This window comes from Camelus dromedarius, chromosome 25 (genome assembly GCF_036321535.1).
Source record: "Camelus dromedarius isolate mCamDro1 chromosome 25, mCamDro1.pat, whole genome shotgun sequence".
NCBI classification, from domain to species: domain Eukaryota; kingdom Metazoa; phylum Chordata; class Mammalia; order Artiodactyla; family Camelidae; genus Camelus; species Camelus dromedarius.
The window spans coordinates 2904337-2924886 of NC_087460.1; the positions used below are offsets into that span (position 1 = coordinate 2904337).

The 20550-nt window shown below is 56.1% G+C and overlaps 1 protein-coding gene across 5 annotated transcripts in view; it reads right to left on the reverse strand.

The window, feature by feature from the left end:
• The window catches only part of CRACR2A (calcium release activated channel regulator 2A), a 96033-nt gene that overhangs the window by 12000 nt on the left and 63483 nt on the right, over window positions 1–20550 (reverse strand). For 4 of the 5 annotated variants that reach the window (XM_064478942.1, XM_064478941.1, XM_064478939.1 and 1 more), the window contains 7 exons: window positions 16835–16906; window positions 14028–14073; window positions 12161–12264; window positions 8771–9089; window positions 6193–6325; window positions 2565–2646; window positions 2352–2466 (listed from right to left, as the gene is read on the reverse strand). In XM_064478942.1, the coding sequence (XP_064335012.1) occupies window positions 2352–2466; window positions 2565–2646; window positions 6193–6325; window positions 8771–9089; window positions 12161–12264; window positions 14028–14073; window positions 16835–16906 (871 nt within the window). Of the gene's footprint in view, window positions 1–2351; window positions 2467–2562; window positions 2647–5426; window positions 5717–6192; window positions 6326–8770; window positions 9090–12160; window positions 12265–14027; window positions 14074–16834; window positions 16907–20550 lie in introns of those variants that run through there. The other variant, XR_010377774.1, reaches the window with a different exon arrangement.

The following is a 20550-nucleotide window of genomic DNA, read 5'->3' on the forward strand; positions in this document are numbered from 1 at the left end:
GGCAATGCTTTCCAGCCCCACTCCGCGCTGGAACAGGCCAGGCGGCGGGGCCCGGCCGGTTCCCTGCGGAGCGACTGAACTCACACTGCCAGCTGTGAGGGCGCCCCTTCTGACAGTTCTTAACCTCCAGGTCCACCTCCAAGTTCAACCTGAGGTTCCACTTCTTTGCTAGATTCCCAGGCTCTCTGCCCAAAACAGGGACCTTAGAAACGACAGCCCCCTACTAACGGCGGAGAGCATATAAATTTGTCTCCATCCATTCCTGTTAATCCCAGACTATTTGAAATGCCTCGTCCCAGCGCTGGTACATGGCTGTCCCTCCGTGTCTGCAGGGGATTGGTTCCAGGACCCCCCGCAGGCACAAAATCCACAGATGTTCAAGGCCCTTACATAAAATGGCGTGGCAAGGTTGGCACCCCGCCCCCACCCCAAATCCATGTGTTCCACACCCTCTGGTTCAGTGTGTGCAGAAAGCCCCTCTGTGCTTCTATCAAAGTTTAGATACAGGGAACCAACCATTAACCGTCTGCAGCTGGGAAAGGAATAGGTGACCTTGAAAAAGTCATGGCCCCAACTTCGTCTGAGAACAAGCTGGCTGCATCACATCAGTGATGTTCAAAGGGAAACACTCTGGTCTAACAAAATTGTAGCTGGACCTCCAGGGCACAATCCTGAACAAAGTAGAGGGTTCTGAGGTGGGGGAGGAGGGGCCCAGATCTTTGATCATGACCCTTCCCTGCCCCTCCCTGGCCCGCGGGAAAGGTCAGTCTGATGCCAGGGCTCCTGGGAGGAAAGCTTTGAAAACCACTGAGTTAGGTAATCACTGAAGTCTCTCCCGGTGCTTAACTTCTGCGAGGAAGGGAAACCGGCTGGTGCCATCAAAAATAATCATGTCACAAATTATAAAGTTTAAATAGGAGTCACTTCCAGATCACCCACCACCTGCCTCTGCTATTAGCTCTGTGCAGAGCTGTTCACTGCATTTCCAAAATGTACATTTTCTCTATGGTCAGTGTTATAGATGCAATAGTTTTGAAAAAATAATTTGTATCAAGCAGATTTCCCAGAAACCCCTGAATCTGGCTTCCATCCTTGTTCCTTATTTTTCTTGGTAACGAGAAGGATGTGGATTAACAGTAGAGAAGGGAGTGGCCCATTCAGTCCAAACTTCCAGAGAAACAGATTTCAGCACGAGGAAGCGTGACTCTTAGGGCCGAAAGACAAAACAGTGAACAACCCCCGTGTTCCGCCTGCACAGCAACACAGCCTCCATCCATGCAGCCAGCATCTGCTGAGCGCAGGTGCCGGGGGGCCAGGTCAGCGCTGGGCTCTGCAACGAAGCTGCACAAAGCAGCAGAGACCCGGGCAGGTAACGGCGTGGTTACAGCATGTGACAGGGTGACAGGAAGGTGAGGGGCGGGGCGAGGCCTATGGGCTTGAGAGAGATTTTGAACCTAAGCTCCACGGGATGTCTGCTCCTCAAGTCCCCAGACCCCAGAACAGTGCCTGGCAGTGCTTAGAGCAAATTAACACACAGAGCAGCGGTCCTGCTGGTGCGAGGGGCTGGGACCTCCTATTTGACTGTGAGCGAAAGAATCAGGGCGGGGCCCGTACGAAACAGTAGGTGGCTTCTCTGCACCGCCCTTGGCCTTGAGAGGCCTGTATCCGAGTGGGCTCGGAGGACACGCAGGCGGTCAGGAAGTAAAGACGAAGCCTGCTGCAAGGACACCGAGAAAGCAGAGTCTCCCCGAGAGCCCAGCAGTCAGAGAGGAGCCCTGTGTCTCTCGGGCCCTGCCCAGGGTGACTCTGGGGCAAGCCTGGGGTCCTCACACTTCAGACCAGCCTCCCCTGGCTTGAGGAGTGGTGACCAAGGCCCCCAGACACTGTGAGGTGCCGCTCCTGGGCTGGGCACAGCGGGACCCCCTGGATCTAGAAAACTGCAGGGGGCAGGGAGAGGTGGTGGTGACTCAGGGTAACCACAGCGGGGGGAGCCGGCCTTGACACTGGGCGCCCCCTCCCCCAGTCCTCTCCCACTTTCCACAGCCGAAATGACACCATCATTGGCTTAATCTGTATTTTCCCTGTGTCCCCTCCACCCCTCACCCCAAGGAGGGCAGAGGCGGCATCTCTCATGTTCACCTTTGGGTCCCCAGTAACCAGCCTGCTGCCGGGCCCTTGGGGAGACAGACACATGGATGCCTGAAAAGGTTTGTTCCGGGAGGTGGGGTCTGAGCCAGGTTTTGAAAGTGCGGGTAGCGGGGATGAAGGTGGGGTGGGGTGGGGGTGAAGGTGGGGCGGGGGTGGGTGTGGCCCAGGAGGAAGGGCCTCCCTGGGGAGGACCACCGGCTCACCTCCACACTGCTCAGCCACTGCCGCACCGACAGGAAGGACTCTCTGGCCGTGAGGTCGTACATGACGATGACGCCGTCGGCCTTTCTGAAGAACTGCCGGGTGATGCAGCGGTACCTGCGCCGAAGGGCGGGTCAGTGCGGGGCCTCCCCTCCGCAGCCGCCCCCGCCCCCTCAGGGAGGGGGAGGCAGGGCTCCCCGACGATGTCGCCTCACCTCTCCTGCCCCGCCGTGTCCCACAGCTGCAGGGCCACGTGCGAGTCGTCCACACACACCGTCTTCACGCGGTAATCGATGCCTGCGGGTGGAGCAGAGCGTCAAGTCCAAGTCAGGAAACCACGCCCCACCGTGTCCTCCCTCCCCGTGTGGCTCCTGACAGGTGATGTGGGCGGGGACAGAGCACTGGACAGGGAGGGCCGGGACCTGAGCTCTGGTCCAGTCTCTGCTACTGCCTAGCTGTGGGACCTTGATCAAATCACCTGACCTCTCTGAACCACAGGCTTCTCCCTGCAGTGTAACCCAGACCCTCCTCAGGGGTCAAATGAGACCAGGTATGTAAAAGCAACCAACGAATGCAAAGAATTGCCACTCATGAATTCACTCCCTCATTGTGAAGATGGAGGAGACAGAAACACTGTCCTCAAACTCCATCCTTCCTCCCTCCCTCCCTCGCTCCCTTTCTTCCCTCCTCCCTCCCTCCTTCCATCCTTCCTTTTCTTATTTCCCCCTAAAATCCTGTTCAATGTTCCCACAATAAAATTCAAATCTCCCTGGTGGGATGGATCACACTTTCAGACTTCCATCTGTGACCCCACCTGGCGTCATGGACCCTGGAGAGTGGGCACAGGGTACGGAGACACACGGTGGGCCCCACAGCAGCCCCCGGAGACGGGATCTAAGTGCAGGTTCTTTGAGAACAGACGTTGCGAGGACACCGGAAGCCAGCGTCCAGCCAAAGAGACAGTGCAGAGTGATGTGGGACCAGAGGGATTTCTGACCTGTTCCAACACTCACGGGGAGCCCTGTCACCGCGGGTGTGCCGTGCGGTGGGATATGTGGGTCAGGGCTGGGCGATGGACCCCGGGAGGGTGGCGTTCACCTTTCTGGACAGGACAGGCCCGAGCGGTCATTCTGAGCAGGAAGGTCTGGGACTGGGGAGTGCCAGCAAGTTGTCAGGGAGGAAAGCTCGTGGGGTTTCTCCACGGAGATGAAGAGAGGAATGGAAACTGGACGGGTGCCCTGAAGGGCAGAGGACATCCTGCCAAGGAACGCTTTGGGAAGAAACACCTTGGCTGTGGCTTGTAGTTTTAAGCAGGGGACTGTGAACCCAGGCGGGGCCTCAGGAGGAGGACGGGACTCGGAGTCCTGGGTTCTAGGGCCTTGGCCTCCAGCAGCCAGTCTTCTCAGTGACAAGCTGAGCCCCAGTCTTCTATAGGAACCATCACCTGCCGTCTCCAGGACGCCCGCGGGGATGGGCTGGTGCTGAGGTCTGGGAGGCAGGGCGCCCCAGTTCACACTGTTGCGTCATAGAACCAGATGGTGCACAAGCTGAGGGTGGTGTGCAAGCCTGCACTCGTGAGGGAGATGGGGGGCCAGGAAGTCCCAGGTGGAGCTGAGCTCTAGGGAGCTGCTGCGTCCCTGCCGGTGCCGTGTCGAGGGGCTGGGGCCACCGTGCTTGATGGGGTCGGGGTGGGGGAGCTGCGTGGGCTCCAGGAGGCCGGCACGGTGGCTCCTCTGTGTCTCTGAAGGGAGCATCTTCCAGGCGGCTGGCGTGACATCTGCTCAGGACACGTGTGCAGGGAGGCGAACCCCCGCCTCCGCTCCAGCTTGTTTTGCGCAGCACGGTGAAGGGTGTCCCGGATTTGGAAACTTGGATATTTTTCCCCTTCCTAAACTGTAGGTGTTTCCGTAATTGGCCTCCTGGGAAGTGCAAATTAGTCTGATTTTTCTCTTTTTCAGAGTGCTCCATCTCAGGGGCACCGGTTGGAAGTGTAAGACCCCGATTCCCTGATTTCACCAACAGGAGAGGCGCTGTGAGTGTGCACTACGGGACGGACGCCCCCGGGGGCTTGAGGTCGCAGCGTCCCTCCCCCGCCTCCCGTGGGCCTATGCCCGAGCCATGACCTTGGTGGTCGTTCCTTGGGGACCCCACTGAATGCTCCAGGGAAGGCCAGTCCAGCTCCATGGCCGCTGCCTCCTGTGTCACTGCGCTCAGCACACGTGGTTTAGTCCCAGCCATCCATCTCCAGCCACACAAGGCCAGGCTCTTCTGTACTGTCTTCCCATCAGGGTGCAGTTCTTCATCTTGGGATGCCCCCAGTCTCCGGGTGCATCAGGGCGGGAGGGGACAGGACAATGTTCCAGCTGTGGCACAGCGGAGGAAAAGGCTCAGCGGTAAGAACAGGGCGCCTGGAGCCTGCAGGAAGGGGCGCCTGGAGCCTGCAGGGAGGGGCGCCTGGAGCCTGCAGGGAGGGGCGCCTGGAGCCTGCAGGGGGAAGGCTGGAAGGAAGGTTACGCTACAGGAAGAGAACGGAGGCCCCCAGGCAGGGCTCTGGGCAGGAGGTTTGTCTCGTAGGGCCAGGCTGCGAGACAGCCAAGGGTCACGGTGGTCTGGACAGAGCCCTGGACTTGGAAGCTGTCCTGGGTGACCCGGTTCAAATCTCTCATTTTTTTGGGTGAGAAAGTACTGAAGCCCAAAGAGGAAACGTGTCCTCCCGAGGTCACACGGCTGGTCAGTGGCGGAGCTGAGATGAAGGTCCAGGATTTCTGAGGCTCTGTTGAACCTCCCCACCTGTGCCAACCTCTGCCCACGTCCTGTGGCAGAAAATGGGGGCTGGGCACGCACAGCTCATTGTTGTCAGGGACACGGTGGACTGGCACAGCAGGGGCGCGTGTGTGTCAGGGGTGCAGGCCAGGGTCAGCGCCCACCAGCGGAGGGGATCGAGGACCTGCCTCTGGACCTCTCTGGGCCTCAGTTTCCCGGTCTGTCCACTGCTAATAGCAGTGCTTGCCTTTCAGGGTTGTCGTGAAGACAGATGACTGTAAACTATGGTAAATATTCAGATCAAATCAACGTACTTGCAAACAGAGTTGACTTTTCTGTGTGGTTAAATGGCCCGTAGAAGGCACGCAGTGGATTTCCTCTTTTTGCTTGAGTGATTTGAGTCAGTAGAAGCTAAGAAGTTGACATGCCCCTGGGTCTCCCACATATTCCAACACGAGGAGCAGCTCTGGGTGAGGGGGCAAAGGCCCCGATCTCAGTGCAGTGTCAGCCAAGATGCTACCGGGAGCACATGAAGCCGTGATGGGCTGGTAATAGTGGAGGTTAACGGGCTTCCGCAACAGACTCCAGCTGATACCCAGCAGCCCTGGGGTGGAGTCGGGGACATTTGATGAGTAAGAGAAGGCACCGAGAGCACTGCCACCCGTCCCGCCTGTCTGCACGCGTGTGCGTGGGCTCACACGGGCAGGTGCGTGCGCGCGCACACACACACACATGGGCAGGGAGGCGGCTGGCCCGCGGGGGAGGCAGGTTGCTGTGGGGGGTGCCGGCCCTGGGGAGAGTAGGACAGGGATGATTCCAGACCGATGGGCTCAGAGAGGGGACAAAGGGCCAGAAGTCCACCTTTGCCAACTTCAGTTCTCCTCAGGCTGGACGTAGGGAGCATTCGTGGTCCATCCTCCATGGAAAGAGCTGAGGGGCCAGCTCCGTGCAGAGGTGGGCCTCCCCTACCAGCCGGGCCCGCGGCCCCTCCCACGGCTCCAAGTGCCTCCCAGGGCCCCCTTCCCACAGCTGTGCCCTCCGCGAGGTGGGCCAGGGGTCCAGCCTGGGGAGAGAACTCACCTACAGTGGCCGCCGAGCCCGGGGAGAAGCTGCCGTCACAGAGCCTCCCCAGGAAGGACGTCTTCCCCACCGCCGAATTGCCCACGAACACGATCTTGAAGAGCCGGTCTAGGGTGGACGCAGGGCCTTCCTCCTGTGGGAGGCAGAGAGTCCGGCCACATGTGGGGACTGTCGCCAGCCCCCAACGCCTGCCACCCCCACCCTTCACTGTCCCTGCGGTGTCCAGGGAGGCCGCTCTGGCCTCAGATACAGGAAACTTCGAGCTCGAGGCCTCGAGTGTCTTCCAAGCATCAGCAGAGGGCAGAGAGGCGTCACTCAGCCAACACTGTGGCCCACATCCTGTGCTGCAGGCCTGTGCTGTGGGCCTGGTTTGTGGTGGAGGGAGGGAGGCCGGCAGGTGCGGGCCGTTCCAAGGGCCCCGGGAGAGCACGGAGGAGGCAAGGGGCACGCGGCGGGGAGGCTGTGAGCTGGGGCTTAAGAGGTGGCAGAGATCTCCTGCAGGGAGCGGAAGGACAAGGTGGGTGTTTGCAGGGAGAAGGGGAGGCAGGAAAAAGAAGGCTTATGTATCTCTCAGGGGCAGAGACATCCCAGTGGGAGTAGGTAGGGCCTCATTTCTGTCCCATGACTGAAAGCCTGGACCAGATGGACACACTGCCCTACTGTCCCATTGCACCAGCTTCCCTCTGGGATGCCCGTCTGCCCTGGAAACAAGGCAAGACAGCCCCCGCGCAGTAGCCCGGGAGAGCCTATGGTGCCAGGCTCCATGGGCAGAGCTTTTCCAGAACTGAGTCCTGCTCCTCCTCCTCCGCCCCGCAGCGGGAGGCGCTGGGAGTCCAGCGCAGAATGGACTTGCTCTGGGGTGCTGGGTGAGTGAGAGGTAGTCAGGCCCAGCAGAGGGTCCTTCCCGCCGAATGGCCCTTCAGGTCCAGGGAGCTGCCTGCCTGCCCGCCCTGCCCAGCACCGCCTCGACAAACGAGGAGGTCCTTAGAGCCCGTTTAGAAGCGGATTTGGGGGAGTTAAGCTCCTCTCATTGAGCAAATACTCTAATGCAGTGGCAGCAGATATTAGCAGTACTTGAGTTTCAGAGAAAAGCCATTAACAGCCTTTTGGGGCGAAATCAATTCCATGCAGTACTTAGGAGGGAATTCAAGGTCAATTACAAGAATTTAAACTCAGTTTAGAAAAAAAAAAATCCCACACTCAGAAATGCAGCCCCAGTTTCTTCACTCCGGCAATGCACAGGAATCACTCCCTTCCCAGCCTGAGTCTCCGTTTGTTTCAGACCAAAGCTCTGTGCAGCCCTTGGTGCCACCAGGCCCAAGGATGTTCGGTCAGGGGGCCATGAAGGCCGGGGTGGGCGGGATGGTTCTGGCCGCAGAGGCGGTGGTTGACCTCGCTCTGTGCTCCCCCTACCCCCGCCCCGCCCCAGGCAGAGCGCTTATTGCCAACAGGAGGCAGGATGCGATCAACACGGTGGGGGTTCAGCTTTGGGCAGGACCCACCTCACTGGAGCAGCGAGCCCACTCCAGGCACTTAACCTGGGGGACAACCCCCCACGCCCGCCGAGACACTGAGAGAGCCAAACTATGGGGAGGGGCTGGGGAAAGGGTCTCTCTGCCGGCAGGTCAGGAGATCTGTCTTCACCCTCCTTCCCACTGTTCTTCTTTTTAAAAAACAAGTCTATTTATTTATTTATTATTAGTTTTTTAAAATGGAGGTACGGCGGATTGAACCCAAGACCTCCTGCGTGCTAAGCATGTGCTCTACCACTGAGCTGCACCCTCCCCGCGCTGCTCCTCTTTTTAAAACAGCTTTAACAAATAAAAGTGATGCACACTAGTTTTTAAGATTACAAAACTTAGTAGAGAGGAAAATAATAATTACTCATAATCTACCCCACTGCCTGGAAATGGTCACTATTCATACATCTGTGCATTTTTTCCATTTATACAGATGAATTAACATATGTTTTTTGAGAGATTTGAGATGGTATATATAATTTTAACCTATTTTAATATATTATTATGTATTAATATCGATAATAAATGACAACTATATTACTAAGTTATATATTATAATTAAATTATGTTATTTAGCATTATATTGATATATATTATTATTAAATTATAAATATTTCTTTGAATCACTAACGGTTTTCAAAAACGTGATTTTTAACAGCAATATAATATCCTACTAAGTTAATCTGCTCTGACTTCCGTCCCCGTTGTTTCTTCAATTGTTTGCTTTTTAAAAATTTTTTAACCTTTAAAATTTTTTTTTATTCAGGGGGAGGTAATTAGGTGTATTTATTTAGTTATAGAGGGTCTCTCTGACTCACTAAATGCTTTTGAATCTGAATCAGAAAAGAGCGCACAGGGCACGGAGTGAGGCCAACAACAGAAGCTGTCAGGAGACTGGACCAGACCCCCGAGATCCCCCCGGGACACCTGGCAGGGCAGAGAAATCCGGTGAACCACCAGGCCGGCTTCATCTGACTCCCCCAGATCCCTTCTCGTGCTCCCACGCTAGGGCCAAGCGACAGGGGTGACCCACAAGCCAGCGTGGGACGTGCCCTTACCTTCCACAGGGCTTCTTTTCCGACAGGCTGCCCTCGAGGAGACGTGGGCACCTGTCCCAGAGGTCGGGCCTGTGGGATTTGTCCCTCCAGCCCCTGGTCGGAGACCTCCTCCTCTTCGGGGCATTTGCCCAGTGGCTGCTCAAAGGCCCCCCCCAGCAGCTGGGGCAGGGGGTCCTCTTCAATGGAGATGATTCTGCGGAGTGCCCGGCGGAGCGGCCCCCCAGCCCCTGGCTCCTCTTCCGTAAGCGGGTGTCCGTTCAGGCCCAGTGAGCTCCTCCTCCTCGGAACGCCAAACACATCTTCCTCCTCCACTGATTGGCTGTTTGCAGGAAGAAAGAAGGGTGGGGAGAATTTTGTAAAATGTATCAGTCTTTTACTGAAGTAGGGGTGGCCTGACGGCTTCTATGACAGACAGTTGAGGAGCAACCTCACTGTGGGGCAGAGAGGAGCCAGGGGAGGGAAAACCAGACCCAGCACTCTTTAGCTTAGTCATTCCACACCTGGAATGACCGAGTGCCTGGTGAGGAAGGCGGTGATGGTGAAGGTGAGGTGATGAAGGTGAGGAAGCTGAGGAGGCAGGTGATGATGGAAGCTGATGAAACTGATGAAGACGAGGATGAAGGCGATGAAGGTGATGAAGGTGAGGAGGCAGGTGGTGGTGATGGAAGCTGATGAAGGTGAAGATGATTATAGTTGAAGATGATGAAGGTGAAGGTGATGATTGCTCCCAGGTATTAAGCTAAGGACACAGTCAGCAACAGGTGGACACGGCCCCGTCCTCATGGAAGGCCTGGCTCAGGGGGTTGAGAGCGGCAAAGACACACCAGCTACATTGTCCCAGGTTGTGGGAAGTAAAGGTGTGAAGAAAGGAGTGTAGCAGATGTGGAAACAAAGCATCCTGGGTTAACCGACCATCGGTGGCCTTGGCGCTGGTCCAGCCCCAGCCCTCACCACCTGTGTGTCCCGAGGTAAGATGCCAACTCTCCAGGGCTGTTTCCTCACCGTGAAACTTGGCCCGCCTGCCCTGCCCACCTCACCAATAAGACGGTGCACAAACCAGACACGTTAGGGAAGTGGCTCTAGGCGACGCGGGCGAGGGGCACCGCTGCTCTGGGAGGGGCCCTCGCACTGCAGATGGCCGCTGGCCCGGGGAAGCTGCCCTCCTGGGGGCTTCGGGTGCGAAGGAAACCAGGTGGCGCCCCCACCTGCCTGTCCTTCCTCTCTGTTTGGGGTCAGAAGCGAGTGGCCTCGGAGGCCTGAGTGCATATTTGTTTCCGGGAGCATCTGAGCGTGAGGAACGAGGAGACGCTGTAGGAGGTGGCGGAGCTGGGCAACAGGCGGTGGGGCCAGCGCACAGGCTGCGTCCCCAAGGTGTGACAGCAAAGTCCCACAGCCCCTCTGGGGGGCGCTCTCAGGTCTTTGTGAACAAGTGGAGATGAGGACTGTTTTACAGGGAGGACCTTGGGTCCAAAATCGAAAGACACACACACACACACACACACACACACACACAAGGATTAGAAGAGAAAACAGAGCAGGATGAGGCGGTGAGGACATGGGGGACAAAAGAAAGACAGTGAGTGAAGAACACGGAACACGCCGAACAGGGAAGAGCCTGCATTTGGCCCCTGGCTCGTGGCACTGAGGGCTCCGAAGGCCCCACAGCAGGAAGGAAAAAGGAAGCACCGCGTGTTTCTCCGTCCTGCAGTTGCGGGCGAGTCTGCGAGGCCAAGCTGAGGGGTAGTGCCTGCTCACGCAGGCGGTGGCTTAGTTTGGTCCCTTCACATAGGATAAAGGATTTGCAGCAATTCAGGGACCTTTACGCTCATTTATAAAGCCAGCTTTTAACAGAAGCTAACTGTCTTCTTTCCAACAAATCTCTTCCAGAGTCTAATGAGCCTACTGCGTGCTTTCCCACCTCAGCACACACTGAGTGTCCCCATCTGCTCGTGCTCCGCTCACAACTCACACGCAAGTGCAGGCGTGTGTGCCCCCGTGCCAGGAAACACACACACACACACACACACACACACACACAGAGCACGGCTTTTCAAAGGCCTTGCAACTAGAAAAGAAACGGCCCCTGAAACGACCCTAAAATGAAGCATTTCTTGGCAAAAGCTCTTCATTTGGGAAATTCTCCAGCCCCGTCACTCTCGGGAATACCTTCAGCTTAGCATGGCTAAGTTCATTCTTGGTTTTGCCTCAAAACGCTGTGCGCCGACGGGAGGGAGCAGGCGCCTCTGTCAAAGCCGCACGGGGTGCAGGCTCGCCGCCGGCTGGCTCTTCGCTGTCTGCGGTCCGCTTCCTCCGCTCAGCTGTAAGCCCCGCGGTGAGGGCCCCTGTTCACCGCCATGGCCCCAGCACACGGCACTGTAGCTCGCACACAGCAGGCATCCGTGATGGACACCACGTCCGGTGAGTCTTCGGAGCCTTCGCAGGGCCCCGCAGAACGTCTGGTACAGGGCAGGCCATTGGTAACCGCCTGATGAAGGCCTAGACTCGGTTCGGAGGAACCCAGAGGCCAACTGTTGCTGCAAGGATTTGGCTCCCACACTGGGTCTCACCACTCAGCTATTTAGAAAGGGACTTCATGACGATCAGGTTCAAGGTCTTGACTGACCAGCCGCCTGGCCTCCTCAGGTCACCTCCGCCTGGCGAACCCGCGACTTCCACGCTTGCCGTCCTCAGGGTCTCCCAGACGAGCAAGTTCACACACTTTCTCCAGGGCTGACACTTAGGGATCCGCCTCCCACTACCCCTCTGAGGCCACGCACGAGGATGGAGCCCATGCCCCGAGGAAGAGCGGGCGGGGACGGGCTTGTCTCCTCCGAGGAGCCACGGGCACGCCCCTGGGGACTCTCAGGCCGGGGGACTCTCAGGCCGTTGTCTGCTGTCCAGCAGCAACCAAACCTGTTATCCTTGAGCTAATTAAACAGGAATTATTAAAAGGAGTCCGTCAAGTACAGATCCTGTGCTTGTCCCGTATCACACTTTCATTACCCTTTAGAGCCACAGTCCTGTCTCTGTAAAACCGAGGGCGTCCGTTCTGCGCAGCAGAGCCCCATCCAGCACGCCCGCCCTCCTCCCGCTGACCCCTCATCCCCTCACGCTCCCTGCCACGCCGCTGTGTCTCTCTGCAGGCACACGCCAGGCTGGGGCGGCCTCAGGTGACAACAGCCTGTCCTGAGGGCTGGCTCTGCGCACAGCTCCCTCCCACTTAGAAGTCAGAACAGGAAGGGGCACGTCCTCCAAGATCCCAGGGGGCCAAGTGCCTGACCCCAGGGCTCCCCGCTGGGGCCCATCGGCTCTCAGTGGGCTCAGAGCCCTTGCCCAACCGGAGCAGGACCCGCGAACAGATGACCAGTGAGCAAAGCGGGGCTGGCTCACCTTCTGAGAATCCCTCTGCCGTCCATGTATTTGCCGATCACAGAGCCAGACCGCTGCTTCCAGCCTGCTGAAGCAGCTGGGTTTGCCTTGGCCACCTTGTCTTTCTGCAGAAACACAAAATGCCCTCAGACCCACGCCTGCTGGTCTGTCCCAGCGTTGGAGCAGAAGAGGGCTCACTTGCCCACTGCACAGGTCCGGCTTTAAGTAAAACTCTAAAGGAGGCAAGCGAGGTCCCAGGTTCCCTGCCAGCCCTCATCCACTCCTTCCTCTCACTGTCATCTCTCCCTGGAACCGCCCCCCCATCTCCCATCTAATAATGCAATCAAACAAACCGGTACACCGTTTAGAGCTTGGGGTCCGCCAGGCTAGCCTTCCCAGGAGTAGTGATCATTTGCAAAAGAACAAATAAAAAGAGCTAAGTGTGGAATGCACAGGAAAAAATATCTGTGGGCAGAAAAAACTATGCGTCTTGAAATCACAGTCTCCTGTGAGGCCCCAATTCCTCTTTATTTCCAAAGCCCCAGAGGGTTGAGTAACCCCGTGCCCTGAACACAGCCCCTCAGCTGGACAGGGGACTCCAGGTCCTTGTGGAAGCAGGCTGGGTGCAGACAAACTGCTCACACATCTGCAGCAGAGAGCCTGGGTGGAGTGCGGTGCACTCCCACCACCCATACTCCCCGACAGACGCCTGTCTTGTCTTCCAGGAGAGGAGGGAGCTGGATCACAGGAAGACTGGCTCATTAAGCAGCCAGCCCCATGGTTCCCAGTGATCCGTGCTGACAGAAGGAGGGGCTGCATGTGCCCCGGGGCCCCAGGAGGGATGGCTGTGATTCCAAATGAATCTTTAATTATGATTCAGCAGGAACACGATTTTATCCCTCTTTCTTCTGTGCCCCACGAGGGATCTTAATTCCATTCTCTTCTCAAAGCAGAATGAGTTTGGCAGGTGAAGGGAAGTGAGGTCAAGAGATTAGGGTGACATTGGGTGGGAAGTTTTAAAATACATTCCGTGCTACTTCTAAAACAATTATAAGCATTATCATCATCAAACAAACATGTGTAGGCTTAAGCCTTGCTCTAGCAGCACACACAGGTGGGCGGCGGAGAAGCGAGCTGCCAGCCAGCGATAGAACAGAGGTGCTGGTGTGCGTGGTCCCCCCAGGATTGGCAGTTATAAACCAGGTGGGACCGGTTTCCAGGCAAACTAGCTGCCGTTTGCCAACCACATTTAGGGCACTGAACAGCTGAGGGTCAGTGCGAGACCTCCTTTTGCCAGAGTTTTTGCCAGAATCCCTACAACATGGAAAAGAAGAGTAGTAGATTCCTTCTCCTCCTGTGATAAATGAGGTCTTGGTTCAAGGAAGCTGATCTACCCAAGGACACACGTGACATTCGCAGCACGATGGTCCTGATAGTCAGGAAGTCACATCCACCCACCCTGCCCCACTTTTGCTTCCCTTCAGAGCATCCAGTGGCTACTGTCGGGGAGGGGGGTAATAGGGGAACGTGAAATCCTAGATGCTGTGTAATGCAGCCCTAAGCGGAGATCTTCCATAAACGCAGGATTTTTGTGCTATTTGAGAATGTATGTACGTCACGGATGGAACTAGCATTTCTGCCTCCGAGAAACGTGGGCAAATATTTCAGTCTCGTTCTGTCCAGAGGAAAGTGCGTCACTTCATGGGAAATTAACTCACGGTTACACAATAGGTCACCCTCTATTTTTGCTACTTTCAAAAAATCTGCTGCCACTGTCCTGCCCACACAAAGGAGCCATCAGATCCAGAGCCTCAGGACACTCTTGGGCTGGTCCCAGCACAATGTGGCGGCCACTGGACCCCAGGGGAAGGGGGCGCCGGCCAATTACCTGAAAATGCATGTCCCGTTCATCCCGAAGGTGCTTGTTCCTTTCCCTGTGGACGGAGAAGGGGAATCGATTCAAACCCGGGGTTCGCAGTCAGCAGATGCAAGGGCAACCGTTTGAGGGTCAGATGGGTGCCGAGGAAGGCTGGGTGTGGAAGCCTAGGGAGGGCGTGGAGTCGCTTTCCTTAGGGACTGGGGTTAAGGACAGCTGTGTAGAAGTGAGGTCAGAGGCAGGGGGATAGATGGAATGGCCTTGTGACACCCAGGGCCCTTCAGGATCCTGCCCTGGTCCATGCTGTCGCTAAGGGAGCCTCCCCTACAGCTGGCCAGGTGGTCCAGCTCCACCTGGACCGAGCCCCGGCCCCCCTCTCCAAACCGTTCATTCATGCATGCGTGCCTTCACTCAGCACATGTCCCCTGAGCTCCCGTGGCATGCTGGGCTCCGCTCCAGCCACCAGGAGTACCCTGAGGGCTGCGAGACGAAGTTCCTGCCCCCCCCCCAGGGCATTGGCATTTTAGCTCAGGGATCAATGCTATTGAGAAAAATCAAGCGGGCAAGTGGAATAAAGAGGGCCAGAGATGGAGGGTGGTCAGGGAAGGCCTCTCCAGGAAGGTGGCGTCTGAGCAGCGGCTTGGGGAAGGTGGGGGAGACTTCATCACGGACGGGGGACCAGCCAGGGCAAAGCCTGTTGTCGGGATACAGGGGAACAGAGAGGAGGGAGCAGGTGCTCAGAGGAGGAGGTCAGAGAGGAGATGGGTGGTGTGGGAGCCCTCCATCCCTGGCCTGTGCACCACTGTAGGGGCTCGGGTTTGATCCCAGTGAGATCTGGAGCCGTGGTGGGGGGTGGTTGGCTGTGGAGTGTCTAGACTGGGCTCAAGTTTTAAAAGAAGACGCTGTGCTGAGAAGAGAGTGCAGGGACAAGGGTGGGGCCCTGATGATTGGCCCATATATTGAAGTCTAGTCAGTTTACAATGTTGTGCCAATATCTGGTGTGCAGCATGTTTCAGTCATACATATACGTACACATATTCCTTTTCATATTCTTCTCCATTATAGGTCACTACAGGATAGTGAATATGGTTCCCTGTGCTGGGCAGTAGGACCTGGTTGTTTACCTATTTCATATATGGAAGTTAGTGCCTGCAAATCTCAAACTCCCAGTTTAACTCTTCCCGCCCTCTTTCCCTCCTGGTCACCATAAGTTTGTGTTCTACGTCTGTGAGTCTCTTTCTGCTTTGTAAATAAGTTTGTCTGCGTGAGAAAATTCAGGCGCCAGCTGGTGGACAACTGCCCAAGGTCACACGGTTCACAAGGGGCGGCCCTGGGTTTTGAACCAGATCCAGCTGCAAAGCACACGTTCCTACTGGGCACCCCAAATTGCTTCCTTTTGCCCCCATTTGCCTTGGGAGGGCAGCCCCTCCTGGCCTGGTCACCCCCCAGCCGGTGTCCTGATCCCTGCACCCATTCCCGCTGTCCTCTTGTCCCACCCACTCCCAGCTCCCTCTCTCCCTGATCCTGGTTTCTCTGTCGCTACCTGGTGACCTCACTGTGGGGAGGGGGCTGCTGTGGGCCTCCCTCCGCATCTGGGCTCTCACCAGCCGACTTGGGGGGCCAGGCGACGGCACAGAGAGGCGTCTGGCTGGGATTCTGCATGGATGCTGGTCTCCATTAAAAAGACCCAAAGTAGTGGCAGCGTGCTGCCTTGGCATCCTCCCCTGCGCACTCACGCTGAATCTGCCCTTTTAGTTTTTCTAAGAACAATAGACAAAAGAAAAAAAAAAACCAAACTCAGACTTGTCCATCTTGTTCTCTGCCTTCAGCTGAAACCTTCCTATGAATCAGGACCTTCTCTCCTAAGGATTAGAACTTGGCCACCATGACCCTCTCCCACGGCCCCAGCCTTTGGAATCACGTCTTGAGTGAAGCGGATCTGAAACGCATTCAGGCTGAAGCATGTTTCTGTTGAGCGGCTGCAACGGTGTCGGACACGGTGACCTTACCTTGCTTTCAAATTAAAAAAAAAAAACCCTAAAACCTTCATAATGTACCTGATTCAAAACCATTCGCACTTTAAAAACCAGAATTCAAAGTCCTTGTTTATCGAGGGGTGTCTGGCAGGCAGTGTGTACAGCAGCTCAGAAACTCTGGAGGCAAAACGGAAACTTTCATCTTTCTCCACATACGTCTGAGTTGGCTGTTTTTTTGGTTTTTTTAGGGGGGTGGCGTATGCCAACCCAAGCCGATGAGCTATGAATGCCAGACCACGGGCTTTGAACTCACAGTGGGTTTAGCAGACCGAGGAAACTGCTAAACCCTTTCCTTGGTGCCCCGTCTGTGATTCATGTAGTCATTCAACAAACATGAATGGAAGACAGCAGGATCAAGACAGTCAGCCAGATACGGGTCTCAGTTCTGCTCCAGCAGCGAGGATCTGGGGCACTTTTGGCAAATGGCTTCACTTCTCTGACACTGACTTCCTCATCAGTTAACTCCTGGATTAACAACTGCCCTCCTTCCCCAAGATCTGTGAAGCTGGAGACACAGCGTCTGGCACAGGGCAGATGCTCAATAAATTCCGGCCCCTCCTACTCGAGCGAGTCCAGAGCCGGTGCCCAGCAACACCACGCCCGCCCGCGAAGGTGCAGCCTGGGAGGGGAGGGCGGCGCATGTGAATGGACCAAACGTGGCGGAAAGGTGGCACTCTGCTGCCCAAAAGTAGGCGGGGCCAGGGGGACGAGGGCGCTCTCCCGGCAGGCGGGGGAGACTCTGGGCTGCCCCTCTCAACCTCAGGCGTGGGGATGTGGACGCACCTCAGGAAATCCAGCTGTTTCAGGAGCCCCGACTTCTCCCGCTGCAGGCTCTCCGTCACGCGGTACACTTCCCTAGGAGGAGGCAGACGGCAGAGATGAGCAGACACGCCCGGGAGCCAGGCAGGTGGGGCTGCAGCCAGACCCCCGACCCCCGAGTGGGACCCCGCCGGCCTCCCGCTGCAGAGCACGGCTCAGCGCAGGGGCTTCAGCCAGATCTCAGCCAGTCATCGCAGGGCCGCTGTCTGGAAGCCGCCATTATCCCCACTTTACAGACACAGACGGTCAAAGGTCACACGGACGACCCATGACTGGGCCAGGGTTCTAATCCAGCCCCCGGCCCCCGGCCCAAGAACGCGCCCTAGTGATGACTGCACCGCTCCCAGCTCGCATCGGAGGTCAGGGGTCGGAGGTCAGGGGTCAGAGTCAGCAGGCTGCTCTGGACCAACCACAGAGCGAGCTGGTGAGCTTCCTCCTACCCCACGCTGGTTTACTTTGTTTTCAGGAGCCACTGAAGAATCATTTTTCCTTTCCCACCTGCCCCCAACAGCCTCTGATCTGTTCCCAGATGTCTGGAATTTCTACTGTTGGCCATTCATTTCTCTGACTTAGGATTTCTTATCTCTAGCTACAAAGCAGAGATTTAATGCTATCAAGCGTCATCCATCCTTTGTACCACCGTGTGAGCATTTCATTCCTAGGAGTTTTGAGGGAGGGGAGAGAGATGCTGAGCGATGCGTGGGGTCGCTGGAGGGCAGTTAAGGCTGCAAGGTGGGGGCCGTGTGTGCTCTCCTTACACCTGCACCCTCCACGCGGTGCCCGGCTTGGGGGCACAGGCAGCAAACAGTGGTGGGAAGGAAGGGAGGGGAGAGGATGGAAGGAGGGGCTGGCAGGGGTGGAGGGAGGAGGAGAGATGGAAGGGAGGAGTGGGGTAGGCGAGGAATTCGGCCCCGCTCAGAGAAGAACAGAAAAACATAAAGCAGAACTGAGTGACACTGGAAAAGGAGCCTTGCTTAACTGTACAGCTCTGTCTCCATGCTTCCGTCTGGGCTCTGCACCATGGCGCAGAGATTTTAAATGTCCCTCAGGCTTACTGCAAAGGGTCCAATGGCCCTCGAATCCAAACCACAGCATGGTTTTCCACAGGGAGCACCTTACGCCCGATAAATCTGTCATGTCCACAGGCTGTCAGGGCTGCCTGGACTGTGCACCGCCTGGGCTGGGCAGGGACGTACCCCCCGTCGATGGTCTTGCTGGGCTGGCGAGAGCAGCACCGCTGGCTGGGGCTGCGGGACTCGCCCGCCAAGCTAATTCCTTAAGAGGTATCTGCGGGTTTTTCCCCTTTATAGAACAATTATAAAGTCAATTTTCGACGGTAACAGACTGAATCAGATTCTAAGTTCAACTGAGACAATCCTAATTAAGCAACGAAACTTCTCTGGCTCCTGAGGAGCTGCAAACTCCGAACATTTCATCCCCAATTATATTTAATTTCAACTTGAGGGAAAACAATGCATTTCCCATGATCCCTGTCGGGGACTCTGCTCTGATCAGCATCATGGGATCAGCTCAGCTGCCTGTTCGCTGCCTGGTGCCCTGGGAGCCAAGGTGGCCCATGCCCAGCCCTGGGGCCCCCCGACCCCAACCCCAGGCCCTGCTTCTTTCTGGGGGCAGCCGGGAGCAGACGGCGTTCCCCGCTAAGGATGCTCACTCACTGGAGACCTAAGGGCTGGATTCTCAGACCATTTTACTGCAGGGCTAATTCCCACATCATAAGGCATTCCAGGGGCGGGTCTCCTTACACAGCACCAGCAGACCTCCGAGCTGTGCAAACACACACACGTACCTGGCATGTAGTGGTGCAAATACACCTCTGTTTGTCTAATAGGCATACCTCTGTCTGTTTAAACACACACACATAAATATTCAGATTTTTCGTGTGTTAACAAAAAGAAAAGCATTTCTGAAAAAAAAGGACACTTGAATATTTGACTAAATGACACTTAAGGTCCTTCTAACCTAGACATTCCACAAGTTTACGTCTGGCTGATGCATGAAGTGAAAGGGGCAGAACTCGCCATTTCGTGGTAGTGACCGGTGAGAGGTTTGTGGCTGCCTGGAGGAAGTGGCTGTGGGCTGTGTTTTTATGAGAAGGAATGAAAAACAGAGCACTCTCCAAAAGATCTGCCAAGTGAAAAATGCAGGCAAACGTAGAACCGTGTGCTGCCACTTTGTGAATGAAAAATGTGTGTGTGTGTGTCCATGCACGCCTGCGTATGCAGAGGAACACTCTGGAAGGATCAAGGGGTGACGGGAGGCCGGGAGTCAGGGGAGGGGGCCAGCCTCTGAGTGTACATCCTTCTGTGCTGTTCGAATTTGTGCCTTGTCATTAACAACCTACCCAAAAGGAAAGGTAGTTAACAACACAGACAGAGGACCTGCTTTGCAGCTGAACTCCGTCTTCCTGTTATCTCCCCTGCTTGATTGCTCCTTCTTTATCTGACTTTAAAATCTCATTCTCCTTCCCTGAGCACCTTCAGAGCACAGGAAGATTCATTTTGCCCATTGTGAATTCTAGCTAATACACGACGGAGTCTGTTTACCCAGAAGCTCCCCCTCCTGGCGCCCAGCTGCTCGGGAGCAGTGTCAGGCAGCGGGGCACTGGCAGGGAAACCTGGGCGTCAGAAGGACGGGGCTCTGACCTCGTTTTCCAGCCCTAACGAGCTGAGTGGCCGTGGGTTGGTCACTATCCCTCTCTGAGCCTCAGTTTCTTTCCTTTGTCAAATGAAGAGGAGGGTTTGAGCATGAAGGTCCCATCAGCACCGCTGGGCTGGGATCCCGCCCTGCAGAGGACAGGCTGCCCTTCTCTCCCAGCCTCCCCAGACAAGGCTCGCTCTCCTGGGCTCCAGCGCGCCCTCCGGCTGCACGAGATGCCGCCAGACAAGTCCTGAAGGTTCTGCAGTCATTTATCTCTCCCTTCTAACCCTCCTTCCCTCTTTTTCAATTTCCAGCCTCCAGAGATTGCATCTCCGGCTTGGTTAATTAAGATAAGACTTGAGAAAGAGTGCGGTCCCCACGCTGAGCCGTTACCCCGGCTCCGGTGGGTGGCCGCTCGCTTCCTTTTGCTGCTCTCCAGCCTGCAGAAGTTTGCTGCTTTTAGAACTTGATTGAATTTTAAGAGCCCGAATCCTTCATTCTATTTGTAAAGGCAAACGCCTTGTTGACCTGCTCTCAACGAGGAGGAAAGGATTCTGCTTGTTTACAAGGAAATACACTGTCCTTCCCCTGGTACCCCAAGCGTGGGGATGGCGAGGCTGGTTGTGCTTTAAGTCAATGGCTTGGGAATGCATCTGTTTTTTGGCGGGAGATATCTCACTCCAGTAAAACTCCAAACCCAAACACATCTCCCCCCTCTCCCCCTGATCAGTCCCAACCACTGCAGCACCCCACACGTGAGTCAGACAATGAACCATGCGATCTAGGCCGATGGACCAACGTTTTGCCAACACTCAAGTCAAGGCTTTTGAACAAGGAGAGTTGTTAACATGTGGAAAACACCAAGCCTGGGTGAGTAAGACGGCTCTTCCCTCTGCAATCAGACTTCATACCCTGCCCAGCCCGGGACCAAGCCCACAGGTAAATTTTGCAGAGTGAATGCACGAGTGTATGAATGATGGCCGGTCCCCGTCCTGTGCACACACTTTCTGGAGTCAGCCACG